General features: G+C 37.1%; 1 protein-coding gene across 1 annotated transcript; it reads right to left on the bottom strand.

Annotated features, from left to right (window-relative positions):
• Nucleotides 1-13,377: 13,377 nt before the first annotated feature.
• LOC140139085 (uncharacterized) lies at nt 13,378-14,853 on the bottom strand. The gene has a single exon (XM_072160868.1). It carries the CDS (start codon nt 14,851-14,853, stop codon nt 13,378-13,380), a length of 1,476 nt encoding a protein of 491 aa, XP_072016969.1.
• Nucleotides 14,854-15,308: the final 455 nt, after the last annotated feature.

Below are 15,308 nucleotides of genomic sequence, written 5' to 3'. Positions count from 1 at the left end.
GCTCAAAACGCTCATTCCAGATCCGTTAAATAATATCAAATACATTGTTTTACTTTGTGAGCAGAATGACTCACTCAATTCACAAAATTCACGGAATTCCGAAGCAAACACGATATCTACACGATATATGTAGTTACATCTATATACTCTCCGAGATTAATAATGCATTATCTGTTTTAGAACACCTTAATCATTCGACCTACTGCGATTTGTTCTTGTGTTTTTTTCTTAACGGGTGGGCAGATTAACTGACATGTTTCTATGGAACTGGAATGTTTCTATATTTTAATGTGAGGTAACGTGTGTGAAGTGTTCTGTATGATCGAAATGGGTAACTGCATTTAAAATTCATACAAACCCGTTGAAAAACATGACCCTAATAATCCATCCAGGGAGTGTGAATTTCAACTGTGTTTACTTAACTAGGGGATATATAGAGAGGTGTATGGATTTCAACTTTGTAGTTTGTATAGTAACACAATGTCAAAGAAACTTATACGACATAATACTAAAACACTAGAAGGTATTTTACCATATCACTAATGGCGTACCTCGTAGCTTACGCACCAAACCTTTGGACTAAACGCTATTTTTTATTTAATGCAGTTATCCGCAAACAAACATATTATTAGATGGATTTGCAATTATCTGTGTACGCCAGTATTTTATGGACGTCCAATTTGCTAGGCAGATATCCACGGCCACACTGGAGATCGAATTTTGATTTCGGTAAAACTAATACTGCAAGTGTTTTCAAACGTATTTTGAATACTATTTATGTCAATACCTGTGCATAGTCATCTATTTACATTATCGTATGTTTTACCCGCCCTACATTTTGCCCAATCGTAAAGAAAAAGCTAATAGGAACAAGATTGGTCCCGTGTGTCTACTACTGTAATATAATATTAAGAATATACTTGCAATATATTTAACACTCTTATGAATCTATTTCACAGAACTTAATGTGTAAATGTTACCCGTTACAACGTAAGGTACCTTATGTCGGCTGCTACATGTGCCTCTTTTTTTCCAATTATTGGAATAACAATTTCATACAATCATGACAATTGTAAGCGGCGGTCATTTCAAATCATCCACAAGTCAACGAGGTCAAAGAATGTTCTCTCATTGTTAGTGGATGGCTAAAACATACCTACAAAAATACGAGGACAATACAATGCTTTTACCACTTCAAACAGGGATTAGCTATAGTCAAAAAGACTGGAGCTGAATGACAAACATTTCTATTGACATAGGTACAAGCTTATTATCCTCTTCAACAATAGGATTAATGATTGGTTTTGAATATGCTTGGTACTACTAGCAAATGAGACATATGTAGCCCCCGACTTAAAGTACATTTTGCTGTAACGGGTCACAAATCTTATCGGGTGCAAGTAAAGGGTGCGGACAATCTACGACTGCTAACTATTTAAGATAGCCTGTAGAGGGACGATTATTATAGCCAAAGGAAGCCTCAATAAAAGAGACTAATACACTTCACAATGATCGTGGTAACTACTTCCTTCTTCACATGTGTCAATTACTGTTTTGTCATTTTCGCCATTTTGCCAGAATAATGTTGCTTCCCTTCAAGTCCTAAAATTGTTGAAGTTCAAAGAAGTCCCATTTAATTCCAAGTTTTAATGGCAAGTCTCAGATTTTACCAAATGCACCCTGGGAACCAAGTGTTCATTTCTGTCCCAAACTAGCAATATACACCACGCACTTCTTGCTGTTCTCGGACGTTTTAATCAAACGACTTTGCTGTAATTTAAAAAACCAGCCTTTTTTTCGTGATTTGGCAGTGTCCCTAGTCAATTGATTTTATGCTAATGCTGTTACGTATCATTTACACATCTGAGGTTTGAAAGACAACCGCACAGTCTTTATGTGATCACGAAGAAATTCTATCAAAATATTTAGTATATGGGGTCAAAGGGCAACGTTCATTACATATACTGACCGACTCTCGTATATTTAATATTTTACACTCGCATTGATAACAGCATTTACATAAGAATGTCACCAGTAAATTTCCAGAATGTAGATGGTCTAAGGACAATGTGTAATGAGAAACAAAAACACTAATTCGTTAATTGTTCTAAATATTGAATCTTTTTACTATTAATTGCCAGTGGCGGCAACAGGAATATTTTTCAAGTGAATTACAGGAGAGGGGGGGGGGGGCAAAATCAACCAATTGTGCAAAAAATCATGCCGTAAAAAGTAAAAATTTGTGAAAATGCCCCCTTGAACCCCGTAGCGCAGCCACTGTTAATTGCTGATAGTTTATAGAGTATTTTTTGAGCCCACTGGAAGTATGTTATTGACATTCCATCGACAGCACCATCGAAAATTACGTTGTTTAATTACGCGAGTGTATTAAAAGCTGCCTTATTACCAAAAAAAACAAAAACAAAAACAAACCAAAAAAAAACACACACACTCATAACTAGGGATTTATAGTACACGATGCCAACAGGCCTTTGATCACTTTGTTCATATTTTTGTAATTTTTGCATTGATCTTTTGGTATTGAACGATGCTTTACATGGACGTTGTAAGAATGTGTTACAAGTGGGTTAACCAACTTATTATTGATTGAACTGGAACCTTCATTGTTATCATTATTTTGTTCGACAGTTTAACTGGAAAATAAAGAACTTTGGGAATAGGACTCGCTAAATATTTTAACCGGCGAGGTAGGTACCAGGGAATAATCACACGGCTTGGTAGATGCGTCTTAGTTCACTCGTCTCGGCTAGTCCCTCAAGATTGGTATTCGGTTCATCGTCTCTTCATCATAGATTTGGCCTGAGTAGGGGCGCTAAATAAAGTTCTTCATAGAACCAGAGGTTCAACCAGGGACTTATTTAGGCTTTTAGAATCAGCCAAGCACGAGTATTATCACACAAACATGAAGACAACCAAAACCCAATTTACTGTTAATTAAGTTATATTTATTACTTACTACATCTTCTTCATTCGGTATGAAACTTTATATTAAAACTAACACGTGAACTAGGAGTAGAACAAACTCCATTATCAAGTAATAATTAGCAAGAATTGTTCTCGCTCTAAAATAAGAAGTTGTGTTCAAATCTTGACGCACACGGAGAGTTTATGGAGAGATGTTAACCATCTGAGTGAATGCCACAGACTACAATTAAACATCCGTTTGCATCGTCCACAAAACCTTCGTTTACAAAAGACCATTGTGACGTTTAACGATAGTCTAATCGAAATGATACGAGAGAGTGATCTCACTCGAGGTGAATGACACCATAGTTTTGAATAAATAAATAAATTAAAATATAAGGCACGGGCTATAAAATAATATATCGCCACAACATACGCCCTCCCTAAAAGTTTTGGCGCCTGACAAAAGTAAATTTATTGAACACCAAATTTGTTCTACTTTCCAGTTCATAATTAAATTGCAAATCTCATTTATGTTTATACAATCATTGACTGTCTCTGATACAATTCAGGACATTTTATAATTCATTGATTATTAAACAAAATTTTATGAAGGTAAATCCATGCGATATCGCGATATAAATCCTCTTATCCTCGTTAGTGTATCCTCGTTGTGTGATGATTTCAATATGCGAAGATAATATAAAGTTCTTTATAAAAAGCAGCGTACAGCTTAGTTTTGCTGTTTGAAATACAATGTTTAAATGTTCAACATAATAATAGTTATCGTAGTTCATCAAATTAGCGTAGAAAATCGTTCTTCATCATAATTGTAAGTTCTTCTTCGCTTAAATTGTTTCCTTGTTACGAAATGTAATTCATCAATGCCTTGTCGTATCAGCATCTGTGGAACTCCTGATACCGAATTGACCCGAAAATTTAATTTTAAAGGCCTAACTTTCAGGTAATTTCGGTTTCACGGAAAAAGTCAATACTACATTGTATTTACATTACACAAACATATCCCTTACATATTCTCACATTCTTAGACAAAACTCTTCTCCGGGGTTCCAAAATGATTACATCGAGATGGGAATGTTTCTTTTGAGGATTTTCTCGGACTGATTTCCTTCAATATCGCAATATATTGTAACACGCTGAAGTACATATCGCGAAATACAATAATATACCTTACTTTAATTGAATTAAAATAAAATGATGGTGGCACCAACATTACAATTCTACATTTCTTCATTTCTTAAATGTTTCATTACTTTATTACCTATATACAAACAATTTGTTCCAATATTGTACAAATCCACAACATACGCGCCAACCAAATATACATTCGGGTTCATTGTCATTATAAATCAAAATACATTATTTTGTGACAATCCAATTCCACACAATTACAAATAGTACAATTGTGACAAACTTTCAAATTACAATTCAAAATCAATTCAACATATAACTTTCTACATTTATCAAATGCCAAATATATTTGTTTTCATTTTGACGTCTTTGACTTTTATATTAGTCATTCATAAATTTGTAAATGCACACAAATCTTTAGAAGTATTCTTTGATAATTACAAATCACATAATAATTATAATATTATGCCTAATTTCACATTTTTTTAAGACATTATATTTTTTTTTTCACACAGCCTTTTGATCGAGTTGCTTACAACTGATCTAACAATGATACTGATTCCATAGTCTGGCCTTTACAGTTTACCAGTAATTTTGACAGGATTGGTCTTCAGAGACTCAAGAGCAGCTGCGTTCAAGTTTGTCTCTGGTTCCCAAGTGTTTCTTGATTTTGGAAAATCCCGCCACTTTATGAGATATTCTAGACGCCCATTTCTATAGCGTCCTCTGATAATATGCTCAATTACGTATTCAGGAGTTTTATCCTGAACTGGTGGCAGACCTGGAATGATTGGAACCTTTGTTTTCTCAGATTCTTGTGTGGCCAAAAGAGGAAGAAAAGAGTCCTCAGGACAATCGTCCGGAACAAGTCCTGGAATTGGATCTCTTTGTTCTAAATCGGTTGGTTCAGTATCATTGCTTGGTCGGACATACCTATCATATGCAAATTTCATACGATTGACGTGGATTGGTGTAGTAATCAATTTGTTGTTTTCTAGATTACGTACACGGAAATTGACTGGACCTGTTTGTTCAACAAGCAGGTATGGACCCGACCAGAATTTCTGAAGTTTGCGTGAAAGTCCTTGCTGCAATGCAGGAATATATACCCATACTGAGTCTCCAACTTGATAAGGAACTTCCGTTGCACTCTCATCAAAACGTTCTTTCATCTTGTTTTGATTTTGCTCTGCGTGACGTTGTGAGATCTTCCTCGCAATTTCTAATTGAGAGATTAGATGATGAATGTGCTCTCTCTGAGATTCTGTTCTGCATAATTGCAGCCTGACGTGAGCGTTACATCTAAAGGAAGTCTCGCTTCTCTACCATACAAAAGAAAGAACGGACTGAATCCAACGGAGTTTTCAGCAGGAGTTGTACGATATGCAAACTGTATGGCTGTGATATATTGATCCCAATCAGTATGGAATTCATTTACATAGTGTGAAATGGTGTCTAAAATTACAGCATTGTACCGCTCTTGTATCGCGTTGCATTGTGGGTGATAACTTGAGGTATTCAATTTCTGTGTTCGCATGATTCGACACACTTCCAAAACGATCTTGCTTAGAAAATTTGTTCCTCTATCGCTTAATAACGTTTCTGGACAACCGTGGACACATATGACATTATTGAAAAATGCTCTTGCTATTGTTGAAGCATTTGTTACTTTCAAAGGTACCAAAATGGGCCACCTGGTGCAGTGATCCGTAAAGCAAAGAACATAACGGTTGCCAGAGGTTGTAATTGGTAAAGGTCCTAAAATATCAACACTAACGCGTTGGAAAGCACCTGGTACTTTTATGGTTTGCATTGGGGCGATAACTTTGTGCCTATGCGTTTTGCGTTGAGAACAGGATATGCAAGATCTAACCCAGTTATCTACATCACGATACATCCCTTTCCAGAAGTACCGCTGACGAATTTTGCTGTAAGTTCTTTGAAATCCAAAATGTGCAGCTAACACGTGATCATGGCAGTTGTTCAGAACTGTATCAACAAAAGTGATTGGAATATACAACTGATAAGTATTCCTTTCTGGCATGTGCCTCTTTGCTGGAGTATGCCAAATGTGATATAATAATCCTTCATGGACATAATATTGATCAGCCTGCAACAACAGATTTCTAGCTTTGAGAGCATCATCTGGCAATTTGTCGTGCTCTAGAAAATTCAACATAGAACTAGCAAAAGTATCGGTCAGCAGTGCATCTTTAAACCCTTGTAAATTGATTTCAGCTGGAAGAGTCGGTACATCTTTGTTTTCCACCTTTTGTCATTCCCAACACGTTTACCATATTGATAACGTATATTTTGACAACATTCACTTCAGGTTTTGTGTCACTTCTAACATCACTATCTACATTGTCATCAGGCAGCTCAGACAAGACGTCTTCCGAAATCTTGTCTAAGTCTGAACCTATCCATACATTGTTTAATTCTTCACTTGAATCAGACTTACAATGGTTACAATCGACACAAGTGTTTAGATAGTCATAGTTTAACCTACTAAGTGCATCAGCGTTACCATTATTGCGTCCTCTGACATGTACTACATCAAATGTATATGCTTGAAGTTTAATTGCCCACCTAGCTAAGTGACCAATTGTTTGTTTCTTGCTGAAAAGCCATTTCAGTGCACAATGATCTGTGACTACTGTAAATTTTACACCATGTTGTAGATATGGGGCATATTTTTTGACTCCTTCAACAACTGCCAAGGCCTCTAATTCTGTGGTCGTGTAATTCTTCTCACCTTTGTGCAAAGCTCTACCACCATAAGATATGACTCGTTCTTTTCCATCTTGATTCTGAGCCAAAATGAATCCTAACCCTACGCCACTGGCATCGGTTTGCAAAATGAATTCCGTGCCATCAAATCTAGGATAGGCCAAAATTGGTGGTTCTTGCAACTTTTGTTTGAGTGTTTCAAAAGCAGTTTTGCACTTTTCATTCCAAACGAAGTGCACTTCTTTTCTTGTTAAATTGGTGAGTGGTTCTGCAATCTTACAAAAATCTTTGATGTATTTTCTGTAGTACCCTACAAAACCCAAAAATGACCTGACCTCAGAGACCTTGGTAGGTGGGGGATACTCCTTTACAATTTTGACTTTGTCAGGATCTGTCGCAACACCATTTTCACTCACTATATGACCTAAGTATTTCACTTCTTTCTGACCAAATGAACATTTCTTTGGCTGTAGTTTTAGACCAGCTTGACGAAAACGGTCAAACACTTGTTTTAGATGACATAAATGCTCAGAAAATGAATTACTGAAAATGATGACGTCATCCAGATAACATAGAACAAACTGCCAGTTAAGACCTCTCAAAACTTCTTGCATAGCGCGTTGAAATGTCGCAGGAGCATTATGAAGGCCAAATGGCATTCTTTGGAATTCAAATAGACCATCTTGTGTCACAAAAGCGGTGAGAGGTTTTGAACTCTCTTCTAAGCCTATTTGCCAATAACCTGAAGCAAGGTCTAAAGTTGAGAAGTATTTGGGTTTGGCAGCGCCTAAGCTATCTAGTGCGTCGTTAATGTTTGGCAAAGGAAAATTGTCACGTGGACAAATATCATTCAATTTCTTGAAATTTATCGCAAATCTATAAGAACCTGGAGAACCAGCCTTGGGTACCATACATACAGGAAAACACCATGGACTAGTTGACTCTTTAATAATTCCTTGATCTAACATTTCATTGACTTGTTTCTTGATTTCCGCTTGAATATGTGGAGTATATCTATATGGTCGAGATCTAATTGGTGGATGTCCATTTGTTTTTTATTTCATGTTTTACACCAGAATAATCTCAATGCGGACCTCCTTCCACTTTAAATATATCAGTGTATTCATTGAACAAATTAGTAATTTCTGACATTTCTGAAGATGACAAATGATCAGTGTTTACAGAGACTTTAGAAAGTACTTCTTGAAGCCTAGGATCCTCATCCTTACTATCTATTGGTGATGAGTGAATTTCATTGACAAATTCTTCCTTCAAGTTAGGAAATGGAACTATTTTCTCAGATTCAATCAGTGTAAAAGTGCCTAATTTAGTCCTAGGATACAAAATGATTGGTTCATCAGTTGTATTCATTACAACTAAATGAGCACATTGATCAATTACACTTGACACCGTATTGGCAACTAAAATTCCCAGGGCAGTAACACGCCTACCACCTTGACAGAGACCAATGGTTTGTACTGGTAGCCTATTATTTATCTTTGCACAAACTACAGACTGAGTGTGAGGAGGAATTTCTTGTTTCTCTAGCACTCTAATCTGACTACGCTTTTTGAGCTTCAACTTACTATCACCACAATCAATAATGGCACAATGTTTCTTCAAAAACTTCTTGCCTAAAATGATGCAAGAACTAAGATTGCGTGAAATATTCAAAGGCACCGGAAAAAGTACACCATTGACAGATATGACCAAAACGATAAATCCTGTTACCTCTAAATCACTACCATTTGCTACTCGAGCAGATTTAATACGAGGTTTTTGTATCATATGATGAACAGAATGCAGGTTTGAATACAACCAATCATGGTTTATTAAATTAATTGAAGCACCTGTGTCAACCAAACATTCAACTGGATTGCAATTTATGGAAGCCGAAATGGTATTTGAATCAGACAAATTAATTTCAACAAATAAATCGGAATTGTTCATATCACTCTGTCCATAAGGTGGTAAAGGGCTATGTCCTCCCTTTTTGTCACAATTGGCAAATACATGTTCATTCTTACGACTATACTCACTCCCACCTGCATGTTTTTGAACATGCTTGTTTCTCTTACGATCCCTCGCAGATGGGTACATTAGTTTAAAGGTTTACCGTCAATTCCCTGTTTTGCATAACATTACCAGGCTATTGTCTGTAGCCTTAGTCAGATGTCCCTCGGCTCATTATGCGTCTCAAAGGTCTGAACAAAATGGCCATGCGTGGCTGTGGATTCAACCTACCACGGCGATTTCTGCCATGAAGATATCGGGGCGATGACACTGTGCGACACGAAGGAGACCGGTTAAGTAGCAGCCTTCTACTGTAATCGATATACGTGATGTTATTTTGTCCTATATTATAAGTAACGTAGGAGCTTCATTGCAGTTCTGTGATGCAAAATCAATGTCATATGTTAGTCACAATCAATTAGGGATGTGTTTCACATTGACGCACAGTATCACATGACAAGAAAACCCCTGGTTATATTCATTGAACGTGGGACAAATGTGGTATAGACTCCCTTGAATCTATACCAGATCACATTCGTTTACTATAAAAATTGAAAGTTTCCCCCGTTGATAACACAAGTATCGATTGAAAAGTTTATTAAGCATGGGAAATCAAAGCAAAAAAAAAATATGCCAAAAATGAAATAGAGAAGAAGGAAATAGTGTGAATTGCCAATACTATAAAAAAGTAATGTTTTGATTAATAATACTGGAAACATTACTTTGTTTTATATATTCCTAACCAAAAATACACACGTAGTGGGAGATAGATAATATCAGCAACAATTATAAACTCACATGCATCCCCCAAGCTGATACAGGTAAACACACTCTCACTGCAAAATCCCGATGCAAACTCCTTATGGGACTTTACCCTTTACGAAATGCGGTTTCTAATGTAATGAAACTTTCCACAGTGTTGTTACTTGAAACATGTTTAGTGGAAATAGCTAGAAGAGGAAGAGACGGGAGTAAAAAGTAGAAGAGAGGGAAAAGAACAACATGAAGTTTTTAAAAAGAGGAAGAAAATAAAGAGGGAAAAAGAAAACAATAAAGTGAAGGAGAAACAAGAAGCGCGATCAGTCTTTTTAATCGCATTACTTAAAAAGCACATGTCCCATACATTACAAGTATGTAGCAGGTGATAAAATATCACAAACATGCTTTAATACATTTGGTCAATTAAACACCGTTATTAATGATGAACTCTTCTACATTTCTGCTTCAGCAAATAACCATCCATGTGTATTGATGTAAACCAAAACCTTCCACCAGTATAAACTGAAATCATACTTCAAAGCTTAAGCTCTCTCATTGCTACTTCTATTTTACTACTTATGCCAAATGTGTTGTTGTTGTTGTTGTTGTTGTTGAGTTCTGAGAATAGTGTAGCCAGTAAATAATAAGAACACCATTTTGCCTGACATAGGTCAACGACGGTTTATTAAGTGATAAATAAGAGACAAATCTTAAATTCAAGCATGGGGATCTTCATTTGATCATTTAGAGTAGGCAATTGAAAACAAGAAATGTTTCATGAACGTATGGACTTAAATGAGAGCTATGTCAAAATAAGTCTTAACTATATAATCTATAAAGACCCGCGTTTAAGTTTTATGGGGCCTACTTTTTAACGTCATAAAGTGATATCCATTAAACAGTCAACGTGGTCTTCGCGATGTTGATAGGCATACGTATAATAATGCATATCGTAAGTCATTCATTTATCAAGTAACAGCTATGAAAATACCTTTTTTCATACCTTTATATAAACGCACCTTTCATCATGTTCATATGCTTATTCCCGGAAACTGTTTGACAATCGGAAGCACTAGTGAAAATGTATAATGAGGAGTCTTTCAAAAGCGACGAGAACTGGAGAAAACGATGAGAATTTAAAATGTGCTTATTTCTATGGAACTTTAAACAACACAGGGCTCATCGGGGCTTGCTTGCTTAATACAAATGCATGAGAAATACTAATTATCGTGAAAAATTCGATCGCATTTGTTGTAAATGTGACTTTTATCAAGATAATTATTGATGCATGCACTGATACCGGGTTTAAATGTTCGTATATGTTCATAAAATCTTTCCAATTCTCACCATGTTGTACAATTATCAATCGTTTTTTTTTATAACTAATTGTCATTATAAATTTCCATTAGAGAGGTTGAGTTTTAATCATTTGGATCTCATCTAAGATTTGCAGTAACTCTTCTACAACAGTTAGACACGCTACTCTTCTCTAAACTCGAGATTGTTAAGAATTTGATCTCCCCAATTGAAGTGAGGTGTATTTAAGATGCCTTTGTAATTGGGGCTTAAACATAGGAATGTATTTATGAGTATGTCAAAAATAAATTAACTTTTAAATATAATATCATTATTCAAGAGGCAACAATCTTGAAGGATTAATTTTTAACTCGTCATCTGTTCAGTATTTGTATAATCCATATTTTTGCATCATATACCGTAACTACATTTGTTACACACCCGAGTTGCGCCAAACTTCTTAGAAAATGAAGGTTATGAATTGGCTATGCCTACGTCTTCCCCTGTATAAATATAATGCTCACTCAACCGTCTGAATGTCTAACCTCGATTCGACAGTGTATGCTATGCCGTAGGCCAGTTAAAAACCAATCGATTCAATGAGAGGTATTGTACGCCATACAAATCTTAATGTTCAGAAAGAAAAGATGTGGATTAAAAAAAATTGAAATGATCATCAGTAGTCTGAAAATCAATAGAAATATCGCTGATGAAGCCAATGAAAATATTCCCTTCCCTTGAACCATAATTATGTGCCATACATTACAAGTATGTACCTGTACCAGATGATACACACTTTCTTTCTATTACTAATAGACTAGCGCAATCCCCATAGGAAATGGTGGGTACTCCACTTAAAATCATGTTCAATATATGACATGATCTGGTCCATTGAGGACAAATGCGGCAAACTTGAAATTGAGATAAAGGCAAAATCATGGGTAAAAAACAACAATAAAATACATAAGAAAATTTACGTCACAGAACTTCCGAAAATTAGAAACAAGTATGATATCCTTTGGTATGTTCGATAAATAATTATAATAACTCAAGTATCAAAAATGCCTGCTATGTTCGCATCAGACGCAGAAATGACCATATCTAGCTATTTGTATACATAAAATAGAACAGTAAACGGTTTCCATTTTAAATCCACTGTGGGTTAGTACACCCCTAGTAAAACGTAAAGATGTAGTCACAGTTGTTTAGAATGTGTACATACTTCTAATGGTTAGGAAAAGATGAAGGCTATGTCTGACTCGTTTCCAACAACGGTAGTTTTTTATTGTAGGCCTCATCATCATCATCAGCCATTGTCGGTCCACTGCTGGACGAAAGCCTCAGCATGTCTCCGCCAGGTAGCTCTATCTCTTGCCTTGCTGAACCAATTTACTGTTCCCCAGTACTGATCTATCTCGTCTCTCCATCTCTTGCACTGTCTTCCCCGGTTTCTGTTTCCCACCATCGGTCTCCATACAGTAATTGCTGTAGTCCATCTGTTGTCTTTTCTTCTGCTGACATGCCCTGCCCAATTCCATTTCCTGTGTTTGGCTGTTTCCAAGATGTCTTGAGTCTTTGTTTGATCTCTAACCCATTTGTTTGTCTTTCTGTCTTTGTAGGTGATCCCTAACATGTTCCGTTCCATGTTGTGCTGTGCCGCTTGTAGCTTCTTTTCCATTTTTGCAGTAAGCGTCCATGTCTCAGCCCCATATGTAACAGTTGGAATTATACATTGGTTGAACACTTTCCTTTTCAGGCATATTGGTATCTCTCCTCTCATGATATTGCTAAGCTTTCCGTATTGCCTCCATCCAAGCTTGATTCTTCTCTTTATTTCCTGCTCTTGTCCTTTTTCCTTCAAGCTGAACTGCTGTCCCACTTCTTCTATGTTGCAACCATTTACAGTGACTATTCTTTGCTGGACGAGGGGTCCTGTTATTATTTTTGTTTTCTGCATGTTCATCTTCAGGCCACATTCCTTGCTAGCTTCAGCGAGCTCCCTGAGCATGGTTTCAATTTCTTCCAGGCTTTCTGTTATGATGATTATATCATCTGCAAATCTGAGATGATTGAACTTCTCTCCATTGATATTAACACCTTTTTCATCCCACTGAAGTGATTGGAATATGCTTTCCAGACATGCTGTAAATAACTTTGGTGAGATTGTATCTCCCTGTCTCACTCCTTTTTTGATATTGATCTTTGCACTTTCTTTGTGAAGAGTTACTGTGGTTGTGCAGTTTGTGTATATATCTCTCAGTAGGTTTATGTATTTACTTTCTACTCCTTGTTGATGTAATGCATCCAACACCGACTGGGTTTCCACGGAATCAAATGCCTTTTCATAGTCTATAAAGACCATGCAGAGAGGTTGATTATACTCATGACATTTTTCCTTCAGTTGATTGATGGTGTGTATATGGTCCATGGTGGAATAGCCACTTCTGAACTATGCTTGCTCTTTGGGTTGGTTACTATCTAGAGTGTTTTCCAATCTGTTGGTTAGGATTCTTGTGAAAAGCTTGTACACATTTGAGAGCAGGCTGATGGGTCTGTAGTTTTTGAGGTCTCGTTTGTCTCCTTTCTTGAAGAGAATGACCATATTTGCCTCTTTCCATCGTTGTGGTACCTTTTCCTGCCTGATACAAGCTGTGAAAAGCTTAGCGAGCTGTCCTGTGATGGAGTCTTCCTCCTTCCATCAATTATCACATTGTCTGTTCCTGGCGCCTTTCCTCTTTTCATACTATTAAGTGCATGGTTCACTTCCCAACTTGTGACATCAGGCATCTCTTCATTTGTTTCTTGTTGCAACTCCTCAACTTTCTTGTCACTCTGGTAGAACTGTTCATAGAACTCTCCTAGTCGTTGTAGTATTAAGTCTTGATCCCTTATTTCCTGTCCGTTTTTGTCTAACAGGGTTATTATCTTCTGATTTCCATCAGATAACTTCTTGTTGGTTTTCTTTAGACTCCTGTTATTTTCTATTGTTTCCTTTATCTTCCGAGTGTTAAACTTCCTAATGTCTTCTCTCATCTTCTTTCGGATTGTTTTACATGTCTCTGAGTATTCTATATTTTGGATTCCTATTCCATCTCTCTTCATGTACCTTCTTTTCTCCAAGAGCTGTTTGGTGCTGTCTGATATTTTTGATTCTTTTTCTTTCCTTGCCTTGCCCGCTACTTGGAGTGCACTTTCTTCGATGATATCAAGAAGCTGATCATTCCAATTGTCCAAGTCTGTGTCCTCTTTCTCCTGAAGTGCCTGAAACCGGTTTTTAAGCTCCAATTGGAATTCCTCCTTCTTAGTTTTCAGGTTTTCAAGGTCTGCTTTCCTGTGCTTTGGTCTTAACAGTTTCTGCCTCTCAAGTCTGGTATCTATCTTCATTTTGCATAGAAGCATTCTGTGGTCACTCCCTGTGTTCACTTTATTCAGTACCTTGACATCGTGGATGATGTTAGGTTTGTTTGTTAGGATGAAGTCAATCTCATTTTTGGTTTTACCATTTGGACTCCTCCATGTCCATCTTCTAGATGCACTTTTCTTGAAGAATGTGTTCATGATTTTGAGTTTATTGCTGATTGCGAATTCGATGAGCTTGTCGCCTCTGTCGTTTCTTGTTCCTAACCCAAATTTTCCCATTACGTCTTCTTCTCCATCTTGTCCTAATCCAACTTTGGCGTTGAAGTCTCCTATTGCCATGTTGTAATGTATCTTTGATGTTTTCAGCAGTTCGGCTATCTCTTCATACAATTTATCCACCTCTTCGTCTTCATGGGCTGTTGTAGGAGCATACACTTGTATTATCTTGATGCTGTATTTCTTATTTAACTTCAGTGTGACCTGTGCCAATCTCTCATTGATACCTCTTACTTCCGTTATGTGTTTTGACCATTTCCTGTGGATCAGGAATCCAACTCCTGCCATACTTTTCTTGTCTAAACCTATATGATAGAACTGATGTCCGCTCTTGAGCTCCATGAATTGCTCACGCCGCCTTTTGACTTCACTTAGTCCTATCCCAATTGACGCCTTCTAGTTCCTCTTCTAGTTCCAGTAATCGGTCGTCTCCTAGTAGTGATCTAATGTTGTATGTAGCAACTCTTAGATCCCAATGATGGCCTATATGAACCCAGGGTTTCTTAGCACCCCCTGTTCCTTGCCTGGTCGGGCCGCCATCTTGGTCCGGGCTGCAGAACTGCTGCGGACTGGGGGCCGTTGTCTTTCTGGCGTACTCATCATGCTGGTTGTAGGCCTACCCCTCCACGCTGGCCTTGTGCGGGTTGGAAGGGAGATTTTTATTTCAGAGATCCATCTCCTAGACTAACTGCCTTAAAGGGCTAGGAACTTAGTCTGTCCCTTGTAGGTGGTGGTTGCCATTTTCTTTCACCCAAAAAGGAGCACCCATTGGTATAAAATATACCCATGGGAAACCC

Source organism: Amphiura filiformis, chromosome 2 (genome assembly GCF_039555335.1).
Source record: "Amphiura filiformis chromosome 2, Afil_fr2py, whole genome shotgun sequence".
Classification (NCBI taxonomy): domain Eukaryota; kingdom Metazoa; phylum Echinodermata; class Ophiuroidea; order Amphilepidida; family Amphiuridae; genus Amphiura; species Amphiura filiformis.
This window is presented reverse-complemented; position numbering and strand designations above follow the sequence as displayed.

What these genes read in the sequence shown, in the direction of transcription:
- LOC140139085 (XM_072160868.1), bottom strand. Translation starts at nt 14,853, where the DNA reads ATGGAGCTCAAGAGCGGACATCAGTTCTATCATATAGGTTTAGACAAG.